At 39.3% G+C, this 26,533-nt stretch overlaps 1 protein-coding gene across 3 annotated transcripts in view; it reads right to left on the bottom strand.

Annotated features, from left to right (window-relative positions):
• The window catches only part of mtDNA-helicase (mitochondrial DNA helicase), a 47,038-nt gene that overhangs the window by 12,537 nt on the left and 7,968 nt on the right, over positions 1 to 26,533 (bottom strand). The window contains exons 7-12 of one of the 3 annotated variants that reach the window (XM_076186463.1): positions 20,162 to 20,312; positions 17,844 to 17,993; positions 17,242 to 17,430; positions 15,679 to 15,864; positions 14,415 to 14,546; positions 10,172 to 11,039 (exon numbers count right to left, since the gene is read on the bottom strand). In XM_076186463.1, the coding sequence (XP_076042578.1) occupies positions 10,854 to 11,039; positions 14,415 to 14,546; positions 15,679 to 15,864; positions 17,242 to 17,430; positions 17,844 to 17,993; positions 20,162 to 20,312 (994 nt within the window). In that variant the 3' untranslated portion in view covers positions 10,172 to 10,853. Of the gene's footprint in view, positions 1 to 10,171; positions 11,040 to 14,414; positions 14,547 to 15,678; positions 15,865 to 17,241; positions 17,431 to 17,843; positions 17,994 to 20,161; positions 20,313 to 26,533 lie in introns of those variants that run through there. The other 2 variants (XM_076186462.1, XM_076186464.1) reach the window with 2 other exon arrangements.

Genomic DNA, 26,533 nt, shown 5'->3' with positions numbered 1-26,533 from the left:
TAATATCCTCCTCAAAGGGCGTGATCTTACAATCATGAATCAATTGAATTTTTTCTTCCTCCACCCTTTCCCCAATCAGATTCATTGTTAAAAGTCTATATACAATATTGTTCACTTTATCAATCTTGAATCTCTGCATAACTCTGTTTACAAGTTAGCAAAACATGGTATACGTCATCAGTGGATACAGGCCCCCAGCCATTTTTATAACTCAAAGCAGAGTGAACTTATGCAACTCCTTGCCTACGAACTGTGCCGTTTACAACACCCATGCCATAAAAATGCAACACTCACCATCTACCCCTGTTTCTACAAACTTATCTAGCCTCTTACAGGGCTTGGCAGATACCACTTAGTTGTCCCGATCAATCATTTTCTACTACCCTCTTATAGGGCTTTGGCATACAACAATATTCTGGAAATACATATTTGATAACAATATTTTATACAAGGAGTTAACTCAATAATTAAAATTATTTCTGCATAAACTGGCTAAACAAGGTTAAAAAGTATCCTTCAATGAATGATGTCATCAACTTCATGGTAACCCAAAATAAGCTATAAAAAAACAACTCCAACATGTAAAAGGTCTGCAACACCAAATATCTACTGATCCTTAAGAATATCCTAACCAAATTTTAAAAATAATTTTTTTTAATAAATCTATAACAGTTTCAGTAGTTTATTTTTTACATCTTCATGTCGGTAAGTGACAGAGTATTTGCTGTCCTCATATTCCTGGGTACAATAAATGAAGTTAGGGCAGCAACAACTTAGGAGAAGAAAAGAACACATAAAATGAGGACATAAATAGGTGAGGAATTGTTTGTGGAAGATCTCAATTTAGGATTTTTCTTATTTTCAAAAGTGGTGAGTTGTCTGGCATTGTGATGTTGATGTTTGTGAGGTACGTAACATCCGTCATATGCACAGTATTAAGGGTGTTAGCAATGGTGGAGAGTGTGATGAGAACCTCCCATGTTACTATGAGTAACCTGGTTTACAATTGTCTTTTTGTAATGACAATTTTGCATCACAGACACATTTCTAACTTGTGAAGCTTCACAAGAATTTTCAATGCTTCAAGAAACACAAAAAGATAAGAAAGACAGAGATAGAGATTCCTTTTAGTGATCTTTCAACTTTTAAGGTTATCATTAAAGATAGTACTCTCCTTTAGGTTATCTAAAGAAAGGATGTAATTTAGTGGATCTACTACTGGCATGTCAACTTCAAAAAGTGAATTATTTACTTTCATTGGGAAGGGTATCAGTTTGTACAGGTTAAATCTAAAGTCAGAAGAGAAAGGAACTTCCATTATCACTGAAGAAACATTTAAGTATGCAGTTAGCAAGGTGTGATAGAATGCTACTTTCACTTCATCAAAGAAAGGTTTAAATTCCAATCCCTCTTACATACACATACATGCATACATATACCAAGGCTTTTTCCCCCTTACTAGGGAGGTAGCCAAAAAAGAAAAGGCATAAAATCATTCCCACCCATTCCATCCCTGAAAACACTTCACACCCCTCCACCCTCCCTCACATCTTAGCACCTCCTAGATGACGGGTCATCCCTGCACCCTGTCCACTGCCCTGGGTCAGAAGCAGTGTCGCAAGACACAGCACATCCACAGCAAGGCCGCTTCATTAAATCGGCGACCCCCCCCCCCGCTCTCTGTCCCCCCATATGAAGGAGAGGACGGGGAGAAATCCCTTCGGGCTGCATCAAAATTTTGCTCACACACACTTCAACAAACGGACGGCTTAGAGGACGTTCTGAAGAAAAAGTGAAATTTCGTGGATCCCAAAGCAAAGGAAGTACCTATTGTATTTACAGGGTGGGGGGGAAATTGCTCGTGGTGTAGTGGGAAAGTGAAGAAAAAGGAGAAGGGGAGGGATTACTGAGAAAAATGGAAGGAAATGAGGAAGGAGAGGACTTGACCCAGGCAGGCAAGAGACATGTATACAAAAGGGGTCCTGACCAGCTGAGTGACGACGAAAGGTCTAACAAAAATGTAAAGATTAGAAACATAGATATGAGTAGCACAGTGGAAGGTGAGAATAATAATTTCCATGGATTTAATGAGGGGGGGGCGGGTACCAACCTCCCCCAACTAGCAAGACTCGAAGAAAAACTTGAACAAATGACTGAACATTGGGAGAGTAGATTTGATAGAATTTCAAAAATGGCTGAAAGGGTTGAAAGATTAGGCACTAGAGAAAGCAAACAATAACTTAACTAAGGAAGTAGAAGAACTAAAAAGACTGTTAAAAGAAGTAAAAGAGGAGAATGAAGAATTAAAGAGGAATAATAAAGAAAACAAAGAGGCCATAGCTAAAGAAGCTATGAGTTGGAAGACAACCCAAGAAGACAATAAAGTGGCATTCACTGACATAATTAAACAGCAAATGAAAGAACAATCTGAAGACTCTGTTATTAAAGTGATAAGACAAAAGGAGAATATAGTAAGAGATGTAGTAGATAAAAAGAAATGTATAATTATATTAGGAATGGAAGAGAAACACAACCCAGATAGAACCACAAGAATCAAGGAGGAAAATGAAAAAGTAAGCCGATTACTAGAATCAGTTCAGGAAGATGAGCCAGAAATAATGAAACAAATAGAAGAGAAATTCAGACTCGGGAAATATAGTACAGACAAGACTAGACCAATTAAGATCAAATTCAGGTCACAAACGACGGCAGAGAATATCTTATCCAAAACAGGGAAACTAGCAACAAGTGAACAATATAAAAAGGTATGGATAAAAAGGGAAATGAATAAAGAGGAAAGAGAGGAGGAAATAAAGAAAAGACATGAAGCTAAGAGAAAAAACGAGACCAGAACGGAGACAGAAAAACAAGAATTCTACTGGAGAGTAGTGAATATGAAATTGAAGAAATGGAGCATAACAGAGAGAAACACAAAATAAACAGAGAATACAATGGAAAATACAGAAAGTTAAAAGTATCCTACACAAATATAGATGGATCAATAAAAGGACTGAATGAACTGAACAAATATCTGAAAGAAAAAGATCCGGACATAATGGGAATTGTTGAAACAAAATTAAAAGACCCACTACTACCCAACAGCATAGGACACAATACATATAGTTATTGGATTAGAAACAGAGAGATAAAACAAGGGGGTGGAGTTATGTTCCTGACTAAAAAGGATATAAGCGTGAAGAATGTCACATATGGGAACAATACAGTAGAGATGATTATGATAGAAGTAGAAGATAGAGATAAGAAGAGCAGAAAATTTGTAATAAACTATGTGCCCCCAAAAACAGCCTCGTGGGAAGAGAATGAACATAAAAGCATGTTAGAAGACACAAGAATAACACTAAACAAGATAATGGAAGATGGAGGAAGAATAGTTATGATGGGCGACTATAATTGCAAAGAAATATGCTGGGAAGAGATGACTGTAAAGGGTGGAGAAGACTCATGGGGAAGTGTTCTACTTGAGATGATTACTGACCACACAATGACACAATGGATCCAAGAGAACACCAGGTATAGAAATGAAGAAGAACCATCGAGACTAGACCTAATATTCACATCAGAACCTGAAATAGTGGAAAAGATAGAATACCAGGCACCAATAAGCAAAAGTGACCACATATTGATAGAACTAGAACTAAATGAGAAAAAATACATAAAAAGAAATGAACAATATAGAAAAGGAAGATTGATGTATGAAAAAGCAAATTTTGATAAATTAAGAGAATTCTTCCAAAATGAAAACTGGGAAAGAATACACAAAGAAGATACAACAGTGGAAGAGAAATGGAATATTTTGACAAAAATCTATAAAAAGGGAGTAGAAAAGTATGTCTCAAGACAAAAACAGGAAAAAGAATATATAAAGTGCTGGTACAATAAAAGTTGTTGGGAGATAAAAGACAAAAGAGACAAAGCTTGAGCTAAATGGAAGAAAAACAGAAGACCAGAAAAATGGAAAATATATACTTGTTATAGAAATGAATATGTACAAGCGTGCAGAGAGGAAAAGAGAAAATATGAAAAAGATGTCATAGAAAAATGTAAAGATCAACCAAAACTATTCTACAGATTTGTAAACAACAAACTGAAAAACAAACAAGATTTGGAGAAATTAAGACAAGGAGGAATTGAATACACAGAGGAAATTGAAATGGCAGAAATTATGAACAAACATGTTAAATCTGTGTTTACAAGGGAGAACATACAACCTGAAGAGATTGAATGGAAAAAGAAAGTCCTCCCTATGAAAGAAATAGAAGTAACAAAGAATGAAATATTGAAACACTTGAGTAATCTTGATGTCAGAAAATCGCATGGACCAGATGAAATAGCAAACTGGATATTGAAAGAATGCAGGAATGAACTAGCAGACATAATACATAGCATAATAAACAGTTCATTGAAAGAAGACAAAGTTCCAATTGATTGGAAAAAAGCAAATATAGTACCTATATATAAAGGGGGAAATAAAGAAGACCCTAACAACTATAGGCCAGTCTCTCTAACAAGTACAATAGCAAAAATTTGTGAAAGAATTGAAAAAGATAGATGGGTAAAATATTTAGAAAAAAAAAACGTGCTAAATCCAAGACAATTTGGATTCAGACAAGGACGATCATGTGTCACCAATTTAATATGTTTCTATTCAAGGCTAATAGATATAATATAAGAAAGAGATGGATAGGCTGATTGCGCATTTCTATACCTAAAAAAAGCTTTTGACAAAGTACCACATAAGAAGTTGCTTAAGAAATTAGAAACTGAAGGAGGAATACAGGGCAAACTACTAAATTGGATGGAAGACTTTTTGCAAGAAAGAAAAATGAGAATAGTGATAAGAGACCAACACTCAAACTGGGATGAAGTAATAAGCGGTGTTCCACAAGGAACGGTTCTGGCCCCAATAATGTTTGCTATATATATTAATGATATGGATGAAGGAATTGAAAGCTATATGAGCTTCTTTGCAGATGATGCAAAACTATTGAAAAAAGTGAACACGGAAGAAGATTGTGAATCACTACAGAGAGATCTAAACATAGTACAGGAATGGAGTAAGAAGTGGGAAATGGAGTTCAATACAAAGAAATGTAGTATAATGGAATTTGGGAAAAGTAAGAACAGAATAACAGGATCATATAAATTGGGAGAAGAAGGAATAAAAAAAGTAGAAAATGAAAAGGACCTGGGAGTCATTGTTATGAATAATATGTCACCTGAGAAACATATAAACAAGATTTTTGGAGAAACCTATAACTTAATAAGAACAATCAAAGTTGCATTTACATATCTGGATGAAGAAATGGTGAAGAAAATTCTAATCACCCTGATAAGACCAAGATTGGAATATGCGGCAACGACATGGTCACCAAGTACAAAAAAATGTATAAAAAAAATTGAAAGAATACAAAGAGCAATTACAAAATTGGCACCTACACTCACAAAACTATCATATAAAGAGAGACTAGCAAAACTTGAACTACAGACACTAGAGCAAAGAAGAGAGGAGATTTGATAACTACAGAATCATGAAAGGCATAGAAATTATAGATAGAGAGAATCTGATAAAATGGGATGATAGAAATACAAGAGGACATGGAAAGAAAATCAAAAAGGATAGCTATAGAAGAGACCTGAAAAAGAACAGCTTTCCTCACAGAGTAATAGACAGTTGGAACAAGTAAGATGAGAAAGTGGTGTGTGTAAAAACAATACATTAATTTAAAAATAGTCTAGATAAAATGAGATACGAAAACGGGACACCACGAGCATAGCTCCCCTTCCCGTAAAATACAACTAGGTAATGACAACATCATCCATATACAACCATTCTCCATTCACCCCTGTCTTCTGTCCTCTCCTGTCCTTCCTCAACAGACATTCCCCTCTTCACCAATCCCTCTTAGCTAACTTAATTATATTCATAAGTTGGGGTATTGGGAGAAAGGAGGCTGTGACTTGACCAGAATTTGCTAAAACTTAATCTTGCACAAAGGATTCCAACTGGGATTGCATCTCCATTATGTTCAAGTGTGTTGCATAAGTTGTAAGAAAATAAGTAGGGAGTTCTCCTGTTCAAACTGTTTTGTACCGAGTTTCTCTAAATTATCTGTAATTTCTGAGATCAAATCCTAATTTTTTTTATACTCGTATGTAAATTATCTATCTTTGCTACTCTCATTTAATCTATTCATGGAAATCTTTAAATCAGCAAAGAAGGCAAAATTGGATACTCCAAATCCAGCAAGAGCTCCTAAGGCTACAACCATCAAACTTCTCTTTTGTCTGCCATTGCATTTGAAATTTGCATCTATGAGAATAATTTTCTCTATCTCATATATTTTATTTCCAAATTTCCTTTGAACAGCATTTTTATTTGAGATGATCTCCTTAATAATACTGTATCTGAATTCACTCTCATGGAATCTATGTTACTTTTCATTATTATGTTTTGGTAGTCTAAAACTATACTAAGGATATGATCTACCATTATCAGGTTTCCTCGATGATGTACCAAGTCTCCAGGTCACACAGGATTCCAATCCCAGGCATGCACCAAACAAATCAATAATATAAATCCAGTCTTCATCTGTAATTTTTTTGTTAGATTTATATGCAGTTCAAACATAATACTGATAACATATTCCTGATACTCTTCAGAACTCAGTTTCCCTAGTAGAATTCATACACCATTTCTTCTCCCTCAAAAAGTTGTTGTTTTTCAGTCCTCAGTGTCACAATTATCATTATCAAGTTCTATACTAGTCCTTTCTAAATCATCTACTTATCTAACTGCCTCTTTCCTAGTTTCTAAATGTAAGATCTTGTATATATTTCCACCTGTAAAACCAACTACTCTATATGGACCCAAGTATCTTGGTGAAAGTTTATTACTGATAATAAGTTTTCTTAAGATCCCTGTGTAGCTTTTCTGCAGTCATCTCATCACAGTTGTGTACCAATAGTGCAAATACTATTAACTTAGTAACATAAGAAACTTGATCTTGTCACTAGATCTTTCTGTCCAATCTGAATCTCTCAACATAGAAATCATATCCTTAGACCATCTAATTTTACTATATATTCTATGATGGTTTCATTTTTGTTTTATCATTCTAACCAAAGACCTGATAGGATCCTGATCACATTTTGACTTACAATGTTTTATGAAAGCCTTTTCATAATCTTCATATTTATATCTTCCATTTTCTGGAAATTTATAAGCCTAGCTCTACCCTTCTCAGAATCTACATTTTCTTTTAAAATTTCTATTTTTTTTATTTTTTATTATCTGATATGTTTTTGTCACTATTAATGACAGGAGGTGCTAAGATAAGAGGGAAGGAGTGTGTGGAGTGTATTCAGGGATGGAATGGGTGGGAATGATTTTATGCCTTTTCCTTTTTGGCTACCTCCCTTGTAAGGGGGAAAATCCTTGGTATATGTATGTATTAGTGTATTAAAGTTAAAAATCTATCCACCCCCACTGTATTTTCTTCCCCTGAAAACTTTGGAATGCTACACTGTGAGGTAATAACCTCATGATGGAGAACTTCCATGATCATACCTTCAGTTGTTAATGTCAATTTCAATCAACTGCTTCATTTGTAGTCGTACTCATACATGCGATGCACCCTTGCACGTAGATCAACCTTGTTTACTAGCTTGTCATCTTAGTCACCCTCTCATTCACTAGCTCATCCTTGTAGTTGTCCATCATACCAGCATGCACTGCATGGTTATGTGCATTTCTCTTCACATTCATAGTCGTATCTTGCACTAATTCTATGTATCACCAGTATCTTCTTTAGTAATGTTGAGTTTTGTCCCTAGCTGCCACCACTTTCAACCTTCTCTTCACTTCTCCCAACTTTCACCACTGTCTTTGTTTCCCGCTGTTAAAGTTCTTTTCCTTCAGGTAGTCTTCAATCGAAGTTAAATTAACTGGTGATGAATTTTCTTAATTTTCTTCAAATTATCATACTTTTCTGAGTACCACTCAAGGTATCCGCAGAGAAAATGCAAGTCAGGTCCTAGGTGAGTTTAGAGTGATGTAGTGACTTCTTTAGTCCAATGATCTTTAACCTTATATCTAAGATCCTCCCCAAAGGGTGTGATCTTACAATTGTGAACCAATTTAATTTTCTCTTCCACCTTTTCCCCAATCAGATTCAATGTTACAAGTCTATATGCAATATTGTTTACCGCAATCTCAAATCTCTGCATAACTCACTTTGCAAGTCAAGTCAGCAAAACATGATATATGTCATCAATGGATACAGGCCCCCATTTTTATAACTCAAAGCAGAGAGCGAACTTATGCAGCTCATCTACAAATTGTGCTGTTTACAAACACCCAAACCATGAAAATGCAACATTCACCATCTACCTGTTTCTACCAACTTATCTAATAGCCTCTTACAATTATTCATTCTTTTTATAACTTTCAACTGAAGCCTCACTGTCTTGCTTCACTTTTTCCACCAATACTTCACAAGGTTCGTTTTTCCCACCCATATACTCTGCTTTTAATTTCCCACACAAACTCACAATGGCCATACCGTTGGATGAATTCTCTCCAAAACTGCCTATCTATAAGTGAGAAATTCAGCTTCATGGTACTTCCTCAGTGCAGACAGCTGGCCTCAGGAACAATACATAGACTCCCTCAGTCACATCCTAGGGTGACCACTGGGCCTGCATCACCTGCCCAAGCTGTTATACCCCCCAAACCACTAGACCAGGTTAACAGTTGGAGGAATTAAGTTATTGTTGAATTGTAGGAGAATTTATTTATTTTGACAACGTACTGCCAGTTTCAGTTACCACCCCACTTCTAACACGGACTTCCCAAGTGACCCCAGGTAGCAACTACACTTAAGTAGTGAAGCATCACTTAACTACTCCTCCAAGACGGTGAGGATAGTCTAACAACTATCTGCAAGTTGCACCTTTCTGGTGCATCTACAGAATATCATGTATAAAATGGCAAATTGTGCAAAGAAAATGTGAAATTAAATTAAATCAGTGTAGAAAGACTTCTTTTACTGTTTCAGTATTCAAACTTACAAATTTATATTCATACAAATTTTATTCTATACAATATGAACACATCTTCAGTGGAAAAATGTCATGCAGATCATAAGTTAGCATAAGCAGATTATGTACAGTATAAACAAACATACATATGTGCACTTATTATTCTTCTAAGTCCTTCATTACAGTGACAATCCCTGAGCTGAATGAATTTTTGAAGGACTTCACAGTGGCGATGGCATTGAACCGTATCCACTTCTGACCTCTTGCCCATGTAACAATATTCTAAACCACTCAGCCATCTAGTATATTCTTACATACATACATACACATACCAAGGCTTTTTCCCCCTTACAAGGGAGGTAGCCAAAAAGGAAAAGGCATAAAATCATTCCCACCCATTCCATCCCTAAAAACACTCCACACCCCTCCATCCTCCCTCACATCTTAGCACCTCCTAGATGATGGGTCATCCCTGCACATTGTCCACTGCCCTGGGTCAGAAGCAGCGTCACAAGACACAGCACATCCACAGCAAGGCCGCTTCATAAATGGGCAATCCCCCATCTCTGTCCCCCCAGTATATTCTTAGGTGAATATTATCTGGCATTGGCTAAAAATAAATTCATGTAATATACTATAATTGTGAAGGAGTTAATTTACCTCATACCTGCTGTGACATTCCCTATACTGAAAAAACTGCTCAGCATTTTGAGAACAAAACCCAGTGATGCTCACTACCCCTGAAATCTCAAGATATTATTTTACATCCCTTTATCACAACAAGTCTTGAATACAAATTAAGTACTTGTTTACTTGGTTAGGTATTCATAACTTATTAAGCTAAAAATAGGGTTTGCGGAGACAGTTTGAGGCTGCATAGCAACAGACAAGTTCACAGTAAGGAAATACGGCATGAAATTCCCATGCTTCAGAAAATCTTTGTGAGGAAGCACCTTCCTAGCCCTCTCAGAGGTAATTCTGTGACATTACACCTACTCATATACAAGAGGATGAAAGTTATGCTTTGTAAGAAAGGAAGAGAGAGATTTACATGCACCAGGAAAAAATTAAACAAAGGCCATTATGCAAGACCTAACACAAAAAATTCAACTATGATGCAATATAGGAGGCATCTTGTCGAGGGGACTTTCATAATTGTTTTTTATGAATTACAACTATTTGTTAAGCCTGTATATGTGATATGGTGGGTTGTGGTATTAATGTGCACACAAGTGGTTAACCTCTTCCATACGATGATGCCTACATAGGTGTCATGAGGCAAGAGGGATTATAAAAGGATGCCAGTGTCAGTGTTTATTCATTTTGTAGTTGTAGCTGAGTGACCCATGAATTCTGTGAACTGGCTTGATCATGTTTTCTGCATTTATTATTATTCAGTGAAAGAGAATGAGTAATATATCATTGACTTTATATTTTATAACACAAGTACAGTATTGTGATGAATCAATCATCATACCTCAGGCATCTGATGCTGCGCACGAGAATTTGACTTGTACTGAAGAGGTTAAAGATGAAAAGACTGATAACCATGTTATTGCAGCTGATTTTACTAGAGTTAATTTAATATTCCATTTGCTATAACCAACTGCCTTATGGGGTAGGTCTATCAATGGACTAGGTAGGTGCACTACAGATGATGAATTTCATTATGGGATCTCTTCAGTGTATGATTTCCCAAATCCCTCTCACAGGAAATGGCTGGTAGTGATATGTATATTAATATCTCTCAACATAAACACAAATTCAAATGGTTCTGATAAAATTAGGACAAATCAGGTCCCACTTATTCCTAAGGCTTCTAATCCTTTAACACTGAATCCATTTTGTTTTGGCTTCTGACTTGACTCTACTTTTCTCTCTTTTTCCTTTGCTCTAAAGCACGACGAAAAAGTAAGGGACTCCTTGTGAAATTTCAGTGGCATAACACCCAACTGGCCGCCATAACGATTCTTTGCAATCTGTAATGGTAGAAAAATAATTTAATTTTAAGTTCATCAAAGGTCCTGAAAAAAGTCTACTTTGTTGCACATGAAATGAGTGTGATAAAAAGAAAAAGAGAAAATAAAACAGTGATGGGAGAGAAGAATGAGAAATTAAAAAAAGATGAGGTGCAAGTAGTTTTGAAAATGATGAGAGCAGGTAAGGCACCTATGTTAGATGTGTGTCATGCTCAGTGTCTGAAGAAAGGAGGTATGGTAATAGTGGACTGGCTAGTGAAGTTGTTTAGTATGTGTCTAAGGGAGGGTAGAGTGCCATTGGGATAGAGGAGTGCCTATATAGTTCCCCTTTGCAAGGAAAAAGGGGACAAATGTGAGTGTATTAGTTTCAGAGTGACCAGTTTGTTTAATGTAGTTGGGAAGGCTTATGGGGGTTTTCATTGAGAGGTTTAGGAGAGGAACAGTGTGGGTTTAGGAAAGATAGGTTTGAACATGGCTGGGGTGGTGCATGAGGTAAATGCAAGGATAATGGGCAGAAGACTAGAGATGGTTAAAGAAAATGGAGAAAAGTAGGAAGTGAGCCAGCCCACCACCAGAGACTATGCATGACATCCATCCAACCCAGGTGCCCCACCCGCTCCCATCATCCCAACAACTGCTTTCACCTCATCCTTCCCCACTTCCCCTCCACTTTGCTCACTCATCACGGTCATCTTCTTGGTGTTTCCCACTGCAACCACCCCCTCCACACCCAGCAATGCCCCCAAATACTCTGCCCATCTTTCTCTTACTGCCTTCTCTTCCACTATCATCTTCCAACTGCACCTTCCACCTTTTCCCCTCTACTTGATTCACCTCCTCTTCCTCTCTCAACTTCCTACCAATACATCTTTTTATTACTTTCGAAATTTTCTTAATTATAAGTAGACGAAATAATGTAATGTAACCCATAAGGCAATTATACATATAAAGTTACATGAAGCTTAGACCACCACCAAAGGTTCAAATTATAATTACTACTATTATCTACTTTATGTTTATCATGCATGAGAAACCAAGTTGTATGATTCCAATGTAAAGTACTCCCAAACCCTAGAACAATTTTAAAAATAACTGAATTAACTGAATGTTAAGAATAATATAGCAACACATACAGAACATGTATGTATTTACCTAGTTAGAGCAAGAGGGGAATGTCTGGTGAGCAAGGGAGGCACAAGGTAGGATATAGAGAATGACTGTGTTTAGATGATACTGTTATGCAAGGAAGGGAGGGGCTGGGGATGAGGAGGTAAGGGGTGCATGGGAATGATATTTTGATGCAGCCTGAAAGGATTTCTCCCCATCTTCTCTTTTTCTGCATGAGGGGATGAAGAGGGGGTGGGATGCTGATTAAGTGAAGCAGTCTTGCGTGGATGTACCATGTTTTGCTATATTGCTTCTGACCCATGGCAGTGGGCGGGATACAGGAATGACCCATCATTCATTAGGAACTAAGATGAGTGGGGGAAGTGGGTGGTGCATGGGAGTGGGTATGTGCCTTTGATTTCCCTACCTCCCTTATAAGGAGGAAAAAGCTCTTAGTATATATATATATATATATATATATATATATATATATATATATATATATATAATTATTTTCTTTACATGACTTTTTGATAATAGATCACTCCTAATTAAAAGCCCTAGATATATATACATACTCTTGGCTCCTCCTGGATGGCAGGTCATCCCTGTATCATGCCCACTACCTTGGGTAAGAAGCAGTGTTGCAAGACACAGCACATCCACAGCAAATCTGCTTCATTAAATCAGTGACCCCCCCATCTCTGTCCCCTCATGCAGAAAAGGAGATGTGGAGAAATCCCTTCGGGCTGTGTCAAATTATTTTTTCACACATACTCCCTCAACCCCCCATACCCCACTCATATTTTCATGCATCACAGCATCATCCATACACAACCATTCCCCATTCACCCCTATCTTCTGTATTCTCCCTTCCTTCCTCAACAGACATTCCCTTTTCCCAATGCCCCTTTTACCCCATCCATCCATCTCATCCTTGGTTGCTCCCACATGTTCAATCCATCCACCTCTGTCTTCCACACCTCTTTTACTAATCTTACCATGTGTCCAAACCATCCCAATACTCTTTCATCAACCCTATCTCCCAACTCCCTTTCCATCCTCGTTCTCCTCACCTCCTCACTTCTCACTCTACCCTGCCTAGTAACACCTATCATACTTCTCAGGCACCTCATCTCAAGCACATTCAAACTCCTCCTCTCTTATGTTCCATGTTTCGGCCCCATACAGTGCTGTTGGTACAATCACTCCTTCATACAATCTTCTCTTAGCATCCATTCCCAAATGTCTATTTCTCATTACACTTTTTAATCTGTCAAGGTATTTACTTGCTTCTCTCAATCTACTTCTACCTCCACCTTCACTCCTCCCTTTCCTGCCACATTCACAACCAAGTATCTAAAACTAGCCACTTACTCCAGTCTCCCTAAATACTCACTTCCAGTCTGCTGCCACTTTCTCCCCTTGTACATTTCATCATCTTACATTTACCTCTGTCACTAACTTCCTTAATCCCTCCTCTGATCCTGCTACAAGTGCAGTGTTGTCAGCAAACAACAACTGGCTTATCTCCCAGTTTTCTCCATTTCCTTTAACCATATCCAATCCCTGAACCATTACCCTTGCATATATCTCTCACACCAACCCCATCCATGTATAAATTGAACAGCCAAGATGACATAACACATCCTTGGTAAAGTTCCTCCTTTACCTCAAACAACCCACTCTCTCCATTTCTGATTCTAACACAAGCTCTACTACTCTTGTAAATACTCTACTGCTCTTATACCTTTCCTCCTATCCCATATATCTGCAATACCTCCCACAGTGTCTTTCTGTCTACCATGTCATAAGCCTTTTCCAAATCCATAAAGGCCCAAAAAACATCCAGGAGCAGCCAAGATAAGAGAGAAGGAGGGTGGTAAATGGGAATAGAGTATGTGGGGATGGAATGGGTGGGAGTGGATTTTATGCCTTTGTTTTTTTGGCTACTTTCCTTGTGATAATATGGTTTAATGTCACAAACTCTCCCCTATCGGAAGGCTAGGATGGTGCCCCTCACAGAGGACTTTGTAGCATGGAATTTAATCAACCATGTCCTTGATTCAACTTCGCCGGTGGCAGGGTTCGAACTGCCATCCCCTCGACCTTTGCTACAAGTGACAATGCCTTAACCCACTCAGCCAGCTAGCTTCCCTTTAAGGAGGACAAAGCCTTTGGTAAAGATGGGGAGAAATCCTTAGATAATACATTAAAGAAAATAAGCACAATCACTTCAACAATACTAAAAATTAAAAGTTAACTTACCTGCAATATTTTCTTGGACTGGGTGAGAGAGGAACCTTCTTTGACTTGCAAAAGGAGTACATTATCAGCTTCTTGAGTAACTTTGACACCACCAAAGATGCTATTCATGCTAAGCAGCTGTCCATCCTGAATCTGTCATTAAACAAGTTATTTTGCTTGTAGTAGCCACAGTCACAATGTACTTTGGACATCCAATACATATATACACACACTTCTGTGGTAAAACCTTATGAAAACCCTATGGGTGACAACCACAATGAAGCCCTAAAAACAATTACAGGCTGCACAAATACAACACCTATAGACCATTTACACCATGAAACAAAAATCCTCAAAGTCAAGGACCACCTCGACATGAGTGGCACACAAACACTTGCCACAGCCACCACAAACACATCACACCCGCTACATTACATAGCAGAACACCCACATACACCAAGAAACATTAAAACAACACCCAAAGACCTTTATCATGCACAGATACTCTCTTCTCTTCCTCCACAACCACCAAATACCAGCCTCCAGACACATATTCATAATCATATCACTCACCGCTCCATTAACACTGAAAGACAACACACTGCTGCATGCCAGACCCCCTGATATCCACCCTTCTGAATCCTCTCTCCCACGAAAGGACAGAGTCCACCTGGCCAGACTGCAGTGCGGCCACCACCCAGCACTTCTAAGCTACCAGAAGAGGCTCGATGACCGCATCGGGAACAGCTGCCCAGGATGTAACACTTCACCCCATACCATACAACACATAATGGAAGACTGCATTATACACAATCATGCACACAAACAACACAACATACACTCTATAAAGGATTTGTGGGAAAACCCAGTTTCGGCGGTGGCATTCCTTGGGGAGACGGGACTGCTCGGACAGACAGTCTAGGGAACGACAACAACAACCACAATGAAGAAAAATCAAACTAATGGTACATACATATGCCAAGGGCTTTTTCCCCCCTTTACAAAGAAGGTAGCCAAAGTCAAAGGCATAAACCCACTCCCACCCATTTCATCACCACATACTCCACTCCCATTCATGATCCCTCCCTTTTTTCTTGGCTCCTCCTGGATGACAGGTCATCCCTGAATCTCACCCACTGCCTAATGCTATATATAAAAAAATAAATAAATAAATAAATAAATAAAAATGAATAAAATAAATAAATAAATAAATAATAATAACCCTGCAGTTCAGCTTGACTGGTGCTTTATGGCCATTCTGGAACAACTGCATATTAAACTATACCTTCTTGGGATGGGCAATGAGGGTTAAGTGGCAGTTTTTAAGAGTAGCAAACCGTCGAAAGGCAGCAATGGCTCGGTCCTGCTCCCACCAGCGGTCTGAAGCATTATTGCTTGTCCCCAACATGAACTGCAGATTGTCAATGATTACATGTTCTACTCCCCACACATCAACTGCCCTTTCCATAGCCTGTAACAAGTTAGCAAACATTCAAACAATCATTAGTGATAACTTTGATATCATTATCATAACTTTTATAAAAACACACATTAATACATATGCAAAAAGGCATTTCTCCTTTATCAGGAGAGTGGCTTATAAAGTAGTATTGAACATAGTTGCTTTGACTTGGCCACCCCTGACAAGGGGAAATCTATTAAAAGTGGCCAGAAGTTCTCACACAAGCAGCAGAGTTTGTGTGAGAGCCAGGAATAGATAGTAAATGGTTTGAGGTAAAAATGGGGTTGTACCAGGGTTGAGTGATATCTCTGTGGTTGTTCAAAGAGTACATGGATGGGGTAGCAAGGGGAGTAAATGTGAGAATGCTGGGCAGGGTTTGATTTGTGGATGAGAGTGGAAGTGCAAGGTGAGCCAGTTGTTGTTTGTGGGTGATATTACATTTTGGCTGAGTCTGATGGCAAAGTTTGGTAGTGTGTGTGACAGGAGGTGAAAACTGAATATACAAGTAAAAATAAGGTGATGAGATGTGCAAGTAGTGATGATGGTGGCACACTAAATGTGAGTTTTGAGGGTGAGAAATTAGAGGAAGTGGAGAGCTTTAAGTATTTAGGGTTACATATGGCAGTAAAAGAAGGCAAGTAAATGTTAAGAGAGAAATAAGTGTCATGAGAAATAGATATCTGGAGACAAATGCAAAAAGGGTTGCACGAGCATAATTTCGCCCATGGAGCAGAGGCTTGGAGTTGAAAAAGGCAGAGAGGAAGAATCTAAAATTTTTTGAGATGAAGTGTTTGAGAAGTATGGAGGGTTCAAGGGCTCTTGCATTGAACTGTGTGCTTATTCTCATGTAATACTCTATGGATGTGATGTGTGCTGCTGTGTTGCCCTTTATCCATGAGAAGCTAAAAGAAGTGGGAAACAAACGGGTGATGTTTTGGAGTGGAATAAGTGGGGCTGGATACATGCCTTGGCTGGCTACCTCTTTTATAAGGTGGAAGAGGTCCTTTGGTATAAAGATAAACCATTCTATGGGAAAGAATGCTAGTGCTGGACTATCATAAAGTCAACTTAAGTTTGGTTTAACTTTATGAACTCCCTTCTCAGAGAGGACTGGGAAGGTACCTCCTTACGGAGGACCTTTTGTAGCAGGGATTTTGATGTAGTGTGCCTTTGCTATGAACTTGCTTGCTGCCAGGCATATTCCATCTGCCTCCACTCTAAACTCTGCCACAATTAGTGAGCATCCCCTTGTAAGGGAGAAAGGAATATTGGTTAACGCATGTATCTGCATAAATGAGAACGTTGAGGTGAACATAAGTCATGAAATCCAAAAGACAGCTTCAAGTGCTAAAGCCATTTCTTGGTGATACCTATCCCAAAGATTACCTTTAAAACATCCTTGGTAGTCTGCTGACCATGGTAAGTAAGGAAGTGCATGGGGAGTGATGAAAAGGATGAGGCTAAAACGCTGAAGGAGAAATAGTTGTTTGAAAGAGGAGCTCCACTGAACTGCTGCAGCATCACTTCACATAAACGAACCACACTGATTTCAAAGCTTCCCCACAAGGTGCGCACCTAGGGCAAGACATATAAGTGCTGATGAAAACAAAAACAGTTTATCCAATACTAACTCAGTGTCACAAATATATATCACCAGTGGCATGCAATCACCTATCCAAACCGGATATATTTTAGGAAAAATGAAATTGTATTTCATACACTAAGAGTACACTTACATTTCTGCAGCCATTCTTATACATTTTTAAATCTAAATTAAGCTGGTGGATATCTGTAAATTTTGGAAGCATGAAACTAAGATAAATGGGAAAACTACCTTCCTTATAAGGGGATGAGGCCTTTGGGATGTGGATAGATAAGGTATGCTATAAGTGGAGATTACTTAATCAGAATATGCTTGGAGAAGGGAAAGAAAGTATGTGTGTGGAGGTTAAAAAGTTACATGTGCTAAAACTTCTTATAAAACTCACCCCTTGCATGCATAGATCTAACGAATATTCAGCCATGAGCGTAGTCTTGCCTGAACCTGTTGGCCCAGTCAGAATTGTAAGTTCACCTTTTCTATGACCAAGAAGTAAGTCATTCAGACCTGTATATCTCTTCCATTGTACACCACAAACCTGCAAATGGATATGAAAATTATACATTATCAGAAAAGATTAGATGAGATTCCTCAGTAACATATGTCCCCCCTAAGTAAGTGCATGGATCAAAATTGAATATCATATATCTTAAACAATAACATTCACCTATAAAAAAAAAATCAGAGAATAGTGACAATATAATCCTGGAGGGTGTACATGTATATATTTGAATATCTATATGTGTGTGTGTGTATTTTCCTACCTAGTTGTATCTTACAGGAAGGGGAGCTATGCTTGTGGTGTCCCATCTTTGTATATCACTGTGTATGTGTCTGAGATGAGGTGTTTGAGAAGTATGATGGGGGTTACTAGGCTAGATAGAGTGAGAAATGGTGAGGAGGAAAACAGGGGTGGAAAGGGAGTTGGGAGATAGGGTTGATTAAAGAGTATTAGGATGATTTGGACACATGGAAAGAATGAGTGAAGAAAGATTAGTAAAAGAGGTATGGAAGGCAGATATGGAGTGAACATGGACATCCTTGGATGAGGTGGATAGATGGGGTGAAGGGGGCTTTGGGGAAGAGGGGAATGTCTGTTGAGGAAGGATGGGAGAGGACAGAAGACGGGTGAATGGAGAATGGTTGTATATGGATGCTGTTGTGATGCATGATGGGTGAGGTAGTATGCGTGAGCAAAATTTGACACAGCCCAAAGGGATTTCTCCCCCTCTCCTTTTATGCATGGGGGGACAGAGAGGGGGGTTGCTGATTTAATGAAGCAGCCTTGCTGTGGATGTGCTGTCTTGCAACACTGCTTCTGACCCAGGGCAATGGACAAGGTGCAGGGATGACCCGTCATCCAGGAGGTGCTAAGATTAGAGGAAGGGTGGAGGGGTGTGGAGTGATTTCAGGGATGGAATGGGTGGGAATGATTTTATGCCTTTTCCCTTTTGGCTACCTCCCTTGTAAGGGGGAAAAACCCTTGGTATATGTATGTATATAAATATATAAATATATATATATACACACACACATACCAAAAGCTTTTTCCCCCTTACAAGGGAGGTAGCCAAAATACAAAGGCTTAAAATCCACTCCACCCATTCCATCCCCACATACTCCACTCCCATTCACACTCCTCCCTCCCTCTTATCTTGGTTCCTCCTGGATGATGGGTCATCCTTGCATCTCACCCACTACCCTGGGTCAGAAGTAGTGTTGCAAGACACATCCAAAGCAAGGCTGCTTCATTAAATCAGCAACCCCCCCTCTCTGTCCCCTCATGCAGAAAAAAGAAAGAAGACAGAGAGAAATCCCTTCGGGCTGCGTTAAATTGTTTTTCACATATACTCCTTCACCTACACATCCCCAACCCACTCTCTTTCATGCATCACAGCATCATCCATACACAACCGTTTTCCATTCACCCCTATCTTCTGTCTTCTCCTGTCCTTACTCAACAGACATTCCCCTCTTTCCCAATGCCCCTTTTACCCCATCCATCCATCTCATCCTTGGTCACCCCCTGACATTCACGCCTACCTTCCTTCCACATCTCTTTTACTAATCTTTCTTCACTCATTCTTCCCATACGTCCAAACCATCCCAATACTCTTTCATCTACCATATCTCCCAACTCCTTTTCCACCCCATTCCCCTCCCCACTTCCTCGTTTCTCACTCAATCCAGGATAGTAACCCCTATCATACTTCTCAGGCACTTCATCTCAAACACATTTAAACTTCTCCTCTCTTATGTTCTATGTTTCTGCTCCATACAGTGCTGTCTGTACAATCACTCCATACAATCTCCTCTTAGCATCCATTCCCAAATGTCTATTTCTCTTTACAATTTTTAATCCCACACACACATATGAGCCAAATGATATTTAAAATAGTAAAACTGACATATTCATGAAAACAATACTGTGTTATTCAGGGTTAATAAACTCACTTTTACAAATATGAAGAAAATATCATTCATTCCCAATACATCAGATGTAACTGAACTATGGGACAGTTGTAAGTGACTATATTTTAGATGAAAGACTATACATGGCCTTTTTGTTTGACTGTGCAACTTAAAAATACTGACTGAATTTCCTGTCAATAATTATATTTTTGAAAACATAGTTCATGATACTGAAATATCTTGTAACAGATTCTTTCATGAGTGTCATATTTCTTCAACACCAATTTTTCCTACCTCATCCTTATGTGTTATTCTATGATAGATTTGTTCCTGGAGGTCCTTAAAGGATGTGAACGCCTGGGACATAATTGGAGCACTTGTTCTTACTGCTTCTTTGATATTCTCTCCAGACATACTACATATGGGCATCTTTAAATATTTCTCCCTGAGAAGAAACGAATCTAGTTTTCATAAAATGTGAAATATTCTTGCTATATAAAACAAAAGTAGTAGAGCATAAGTGAGGGTTGGGAACAGAATGAGTGAGTGGTTTGGGGTGAATGTGGGACAGCATCAGGTCTGTGCAATGTCACCATGATTGCTCTACATATATAAGGATGTGGTAAGGGAGGTAGGTTAACACGAGAGTGTTTAAAAATGGAGGGTAAGGGTGGTGGGAGACAGAAGGTAAACCAGTTGTTTGCAGATGACACTGTGTGGCTGATTCTGAGGAAAAACTGATACAGTTGGCAGCTGAGATAGGGGGAGTGTGTGATAGCACGGACAAAAATAGTGATGAGATGTACAAGATATGATGATGTTAGTTGGTTGAACATGTGAATAGTGAGAGGCTGGAGGAATCGGAGAATGTTAAGTCTCTGAGTTCCCATGTGACAGTGAACAGAGCAGAGGAAGTAATTGTCTGAATGGAATGAAAAGTGTTATGAAGGAGCATTTGGAGATGAATGCAATGTGGAGGTCATACAAACGAGTAATTGTACTCATGATCCTATATGAAGCAGAAAGTCTGAATGTATAGGAGGAAAGAAAAGTGTGAATGTTTTTGAGATCAAGTGTTTGAGAAATACAACTCTAATGAGAATGGAGAGAAAGGGAAATGTGGAGGGAATAGGGGGTGGAAAGGGAGTTATGCACAGGGTAGCTCAAAGAAATCTGTAGTGATTTGGGCATAAAGATAGAAAAATTAGGCACCACTAATGAAGTGAGTGAGGAAAGGAGAACTGATTAAAGCAACAAGTAAACAGGATGAGGAAGATGAGAATAAAAGGAGTGAGGCATTTCTCTCCTATTCCTACCTAGTTTCCTGAACATATGGTGCACATTTAAAAGAAAAAGAAAGAAAAAAAAAAAAGTGCTGAACATTTTAATATAACATTATTTTTGCAGCATGCATCAAAGTGAAAAACCACCAAGGTGGCAAGATAATGTATCACCAAACTGTTGGAAGGAACACAGGTAAACCTCAACATGCACAGATTCTAGCTGCACATTTTCGTCTTAACATAAATAAATGTTGTCATTTTATTCCAAGTACAGGAAGTTTCATGATAAGAGGGAGGGAAAAGGATGGAGGGGAGTGGAGTGTGATGGGGATGGATTGGGTGGGAGTGGTTTTATGCCTTTGTTTTTTTGGCTCCCTCCCTTTGGTATATGTATTTATTCCAAGTACAAGAATGCATGGGCATTATGAATAATAGGAACATACACATCATACTCAAGCAGCCCACGATGTATACACTATGATGTCATATCCAATAAACCAGCACCACTATGCAAATGGCCATTGTGTCCAGTTTCAAGCGAGTCTATGTTGTGTCATGATCAGTCAAGCAAGCTTTGATTTACCTCTTCCCATCCACCTTCACCATGACATCAAAGTGTCCATCCACCTCTACCAATAGTGGCAGCATTCCCGTGAGGAAGACCTTCCCTATCATGCAGATATTGCATTACCATGTTGGAGCATATTACAATGTTGGAGCATGTCTTAATAATAAAATATTCCTTAAGAGATTAAAGGGAGGTACAGTGATGGTGGACTGGCTGGTGAGGTTATCTAATGTTTGTTTAAATGAGGGTAGAGTACCAAAAGATTGGTGGAATGCCTGTATAGTTCCATTTTACAAGGGAAGGGGGGACAAGTATGAGTGTAGTAGTTTCAGACAGATCAGTTTGTTGAGTGTAGTTGGGAAGGTTTATTGGAGGGTTTTGATGGAGAGGATTAGGAGAGGAACAGAGGGAGAAATTGGTGAGAAAATGTGTGGGTTCAGGACTGGTAGGGGTTGCATGGATTTTTTGTGGTAAGGTAGATATGTGAGAAAGCTTTAGGAAAAGGTAAGGATGTTTTTTGGGCCTTTATGGATTTGAAAAAGGCTTATGACAGGGCAGATAGGGTATTGTGGGAGGTATTGCAAATATATGGGATAGGAGGAAACCTGTTAAGAGCAGTCGAGTTTTTCCAAGAGTAGTAGAGTTTGTGTTAGAATCAGAAATGGAAAGAGTGAGTGGTTTGAGGTAAGGGTGGGACTTCACCAGGGATGTGTTATGTCACCTTGGCGTTTCAATCTATACATAGATAGGGTGGTGCAAGAGGTAAACAATAGGGTAATGGGTTGGGGATTGGAGATGGTTAAAGAAAATAGAGAAAAGTGGGAGCTAAGCCAGTTGTTTGCTGACAACACTGCACCTGTAGCAGGATCAGAGGAGGTATTGAGGAAGTTAGTGAGAGTTTGGGAAGGTGTGCAAAAGAAGGAAGTTGAAGATAAATGTGGATATGTGTACAGTGATCAGGTGTACAAGGGGAGAATAGGGCAGCAAACTGGAAGTGAGTATTAAGAGAGAGAGACTAGGGGAAGAGGATAGTTTTAGATACTTGGGTGCGAATGTGGCGGGAAAGGGAGGAGTCGAAAAGGATAGATAGATAGATAGACTTTATTTGGCAAAGAATCAATATATATGAAGTGCAGATAATGACAACACAAAGTTCAAAGTAATGATTGCAAATTCCCAAGGATAACACAAAAAGCATGTATGCTTATTTCCATTGTGGTCCTCATTAGATTGTTATTCTACACTAAGTCACACAAACAACATATATAGGGGGTTAAGGGGACCAGAGACAATCATGAGTAATACCAGTCAGTACACATATGACACATAAACATTGTTACAGTTTTGCTAGTATTACTAAAACGTTTGTAACACATAAGATATTGAGACCAAAAATTGAGCACCATCACAATAAGGAACATTGCATTAAGCAAAGGAACAACAAAATAATGATAAATTGTAACAAAACAGTATGAGTGAGTATTATATCAGAGTAGTACCATTAATGATATTCTACAGTATTCAACATGTTATAGTGAATGCTACATTGCAGCTAAGGTCACCTATTAATCAATTATAAAATTTTACCTGAATCTCGGGACCGAGTGGGCACTTAGTATGAGCACTAGGAAGAAGTACATTATAACCTGAAGCACCAGAAGTAGAGTACAGGGGTCCAGTACTCATATGAGTAAAACAACAAGGAGAACGAGGAAAAAGTCCAATTACTTTGTTGCCTGGTGCCCTGATTCACCAGGCTTGTATTATGGTCAAATCATAACTGTTCTCGGACCCTACTTGAGACATATACCATACTATAACTAGCAAAACAAAGGTGAAAACCAATTTGTAACATCAAACACTGTTTATTGTTATACTAAACTTCTGAAGGACAAAAAAAGGGGGGGAGGTCAGAACAGTTATGAGTGAATGCAGATTTGGATGGTATTACTCATGGAGTCAGGCATCCCTCACTAAGCTAGTAGTACATACAATCAAGGGAAAGGGGTGAATGGGAGTGGAGTATGTGGGGATGGAATGGGTAGGAGTGGATTTTATGCCTTTATTTTTTGGCTACCTCCCTTGTAAGGGGGAAGAAGCCTTTGGTATATGTATTCCTTAACCACTTCAGTATGAGTCAAATTCTTGCATGCAGCATCAGCTGCCACATGTACTACTTGCATTATAAAACATAAAGTCACTGCTGTATTACTCATGCTTTTTTACTCTGGGTAATAATATACACAGAAAACATGATCAAACTCGTTCACAAAATCCAGGGATAACTCATGTACAATTACGAAGAAGAAAAAAGAAAAAAGAAAAAATATATATATATATATATATATATATATATATATATATATATATATATATATATATATATATATATTTCTAAACAGAAATGTAGTAGCACATTTGTAAATGACACACAGGAAACCCACAGTCGGAGAAAATAAACTTCGAATGAAGAAGAATCCTATATTTCGGCTATCAACTGTAGCCCTCTTCAGGAAAGTACAGAGAACAGAGGAGACTTATAAGCTACAGAGAAGGTAAGGAATGTAGACAGATGACATCACTCAGGTGCGGGGCAAACTGAGGTGGCGGAGGAGGGAAGGAGTGAGGTGAGGGGGGGGTTGTAAGTTCCGTACCAATTTGCTGACCGCTGCACATGAAATAATATCAGGAGTCCACTGCCCTTTAGTGGACTCCTGACATAATTTCACGTGCAGCAGTCAGCAAATTGGTACAGAGCTTACAACCCCCCCTCACCTCACCCCCTCCCTCCTCCGCCATCCCAGTTTGCCCCGCACCTGAGTGATGTCATCTGTCCACATTCCTTACCTTCTCTGTAGCTTATAAGTCCCCTCTGTCTTATGTACTTTCCTGAAGAGGGCTACAGTTGATAGCCGAAATATAGGATTATTCTTTATTTGAAGTTTATTTTCTCCAACTGTGGGTTTCCTGTGTGTCATATATATATATATATATATATATATATAAAGAAGCCGACACCGGCATCTTTTTGTACCCACTCACACCTCATTGTGGCTACATAAGCATCATCATACTGAAGTGATTAAGAGGGCCCCCTCAAAGGTAGATGCTAACACCCTTTATTATCACTGTTTCTCATGAAAAAATGTAATTTTTGCAGGAAAATTAATTTTTCCCTGATACAAACCTGAGGTACTCCTTACAATAGGATACCTTCACGTAGCGCGCAAATATTTCTACTGCTAAATTAAAATCCTCACTCTGTGGGTCTGGGCAACGCTTATCCCAGTAAGGGGCCCCATTGGGGCAAGGGGTGGGGGGGGCTTGCCCTCCACCACAAGTCTCACACACTATAACCATTCTCTGAGCCAGGTATGAAATTAAAGGTCAGATATCAACAGATATTCCATTCGCTAAAAATCATCGTATTGCTCGAAAAAGTACTTTTAAAAAGCATACAAATAAAGTTTTTACCTATAACAGAAGAATTTATTCAGAAAATTCACTTTTAATTGCGCCTCGCATACCACTTTTCCGAAGTCTAGATATTCAGAATAACAATATTGTTTGTTTGGCAACTGTGACGTCACGTACGCGGAATTCCCCGAACCTTTCCCGAAGCGCACGGGCGGAATGTTTCGAATAGCAGACGACGCAATGAAATGAAGACAAAACTGCTTTTTGCCAAATTTGATAAGATGTAGATGGTGGAATTATATAGAATACTGTCAGTATGTTTTTTTTATGTACATTAAACTGTAAATACAAAAAGTTATGGAAGTCTTGATATCTGACCTTTATAGGTCAGATATCAAGACTTCGTCGTCGCCGTTGTAGCTGGCGCCTGTCTGGTCAGCGAGAAACACCGCGTCTGCAACCGCGTCCCTGATCTCTGTCCTCGTGATCAAAGGGCATGGAAAGGTCACCGTTGATCACCCGGCTCTTCCTACGGTGGGTGTTATGCGTACTGCGGGATTCCTGAGTAGAAGAGACTAAGGGGCTCTTTGTCTTTGAACCCGGGTTCTTTGTCCGTGCCGGCGTCGAGTTTCCGGGATGGGTCGGGGGCAAGCCGCAAGCGACCTCATCCGGGAAAAATGTCATACAGGAGCGGTAGCTAGAGGTGGCCTGAGGCGCATGTCCGTCTACGCTAACCGTCCTGGTTGAAGGAATAGAGGACAACTTGGCCAGAAAATGACTCAAAAAGGACGTTGTACCACTTTCCTGGCTACTATGCTTTGGAGGAGGGACCGTCGAGTTTCCGGGATGGGTCGAGGGCAAGCCGCAAGCGACCGCATCCGGGAAAAATCTCGTACAGGAACGGTAGCTAGAGGTGGCCTGAGGCACATGTCCGTCTACGCTAACCATCCTGGTTGAAGGAATAGAGGACAACTTGGCCAGAAAATGACTCGAGGTGGACGTTGTACCACTTTCCTGGCTACTACGCTTTGGAGGAGGGACCGTCGAGTTTCCGGGATGGGTCGAGGGCAAGCCGCAAGCGACCTCATCCGGGAAAAATCTCGTACAGGAACGGTAGCTAGAGGTGGCCTGGGGAGCATGTCCGTCTACGCTAACCATCCTGGTTGAAGGAATAAATGACAACTTGGCCTGAAAATGACTCGAGGTGGACGTTGTACCACTTTCCTGTCTACTACGCTGTGGAGGAGGGAGAGAATTGCTCGTCTCCTCTGAAGCCGTAGTCGGCCTTCTCTTGTTTTTGGGGGGTGAAGAGGGAAGCCATTTTCTATGCTTGCGCACCTTTTCCCCTGCATGTGCTTTCCTGTGAACATGAAAGTACACGGAACACTGACTATCATC

Source organism: Oratosquilla oratoria, chromosome 6, assembly GCF_046742065.1.
Source record: "Oratosquilla oratoria isolate Oo_2021 chromosome 6, ASM4674206v1, whole genome shotgun sequence".
In the NCBI taxonomy this organism is placed as follows: domain Eukaryota; kingdom Metazoa; phylum Arthropoda; class Malacostraca; order Stomatopoda; family Squillidae; genus Oratosquilla; species Oratosquilla oratoria.
The sequence above is the reverse complement of the archived record's forward strand: the minus strand, read 5'-3'. Positions and strand labels throughout refer to the sequence as shown.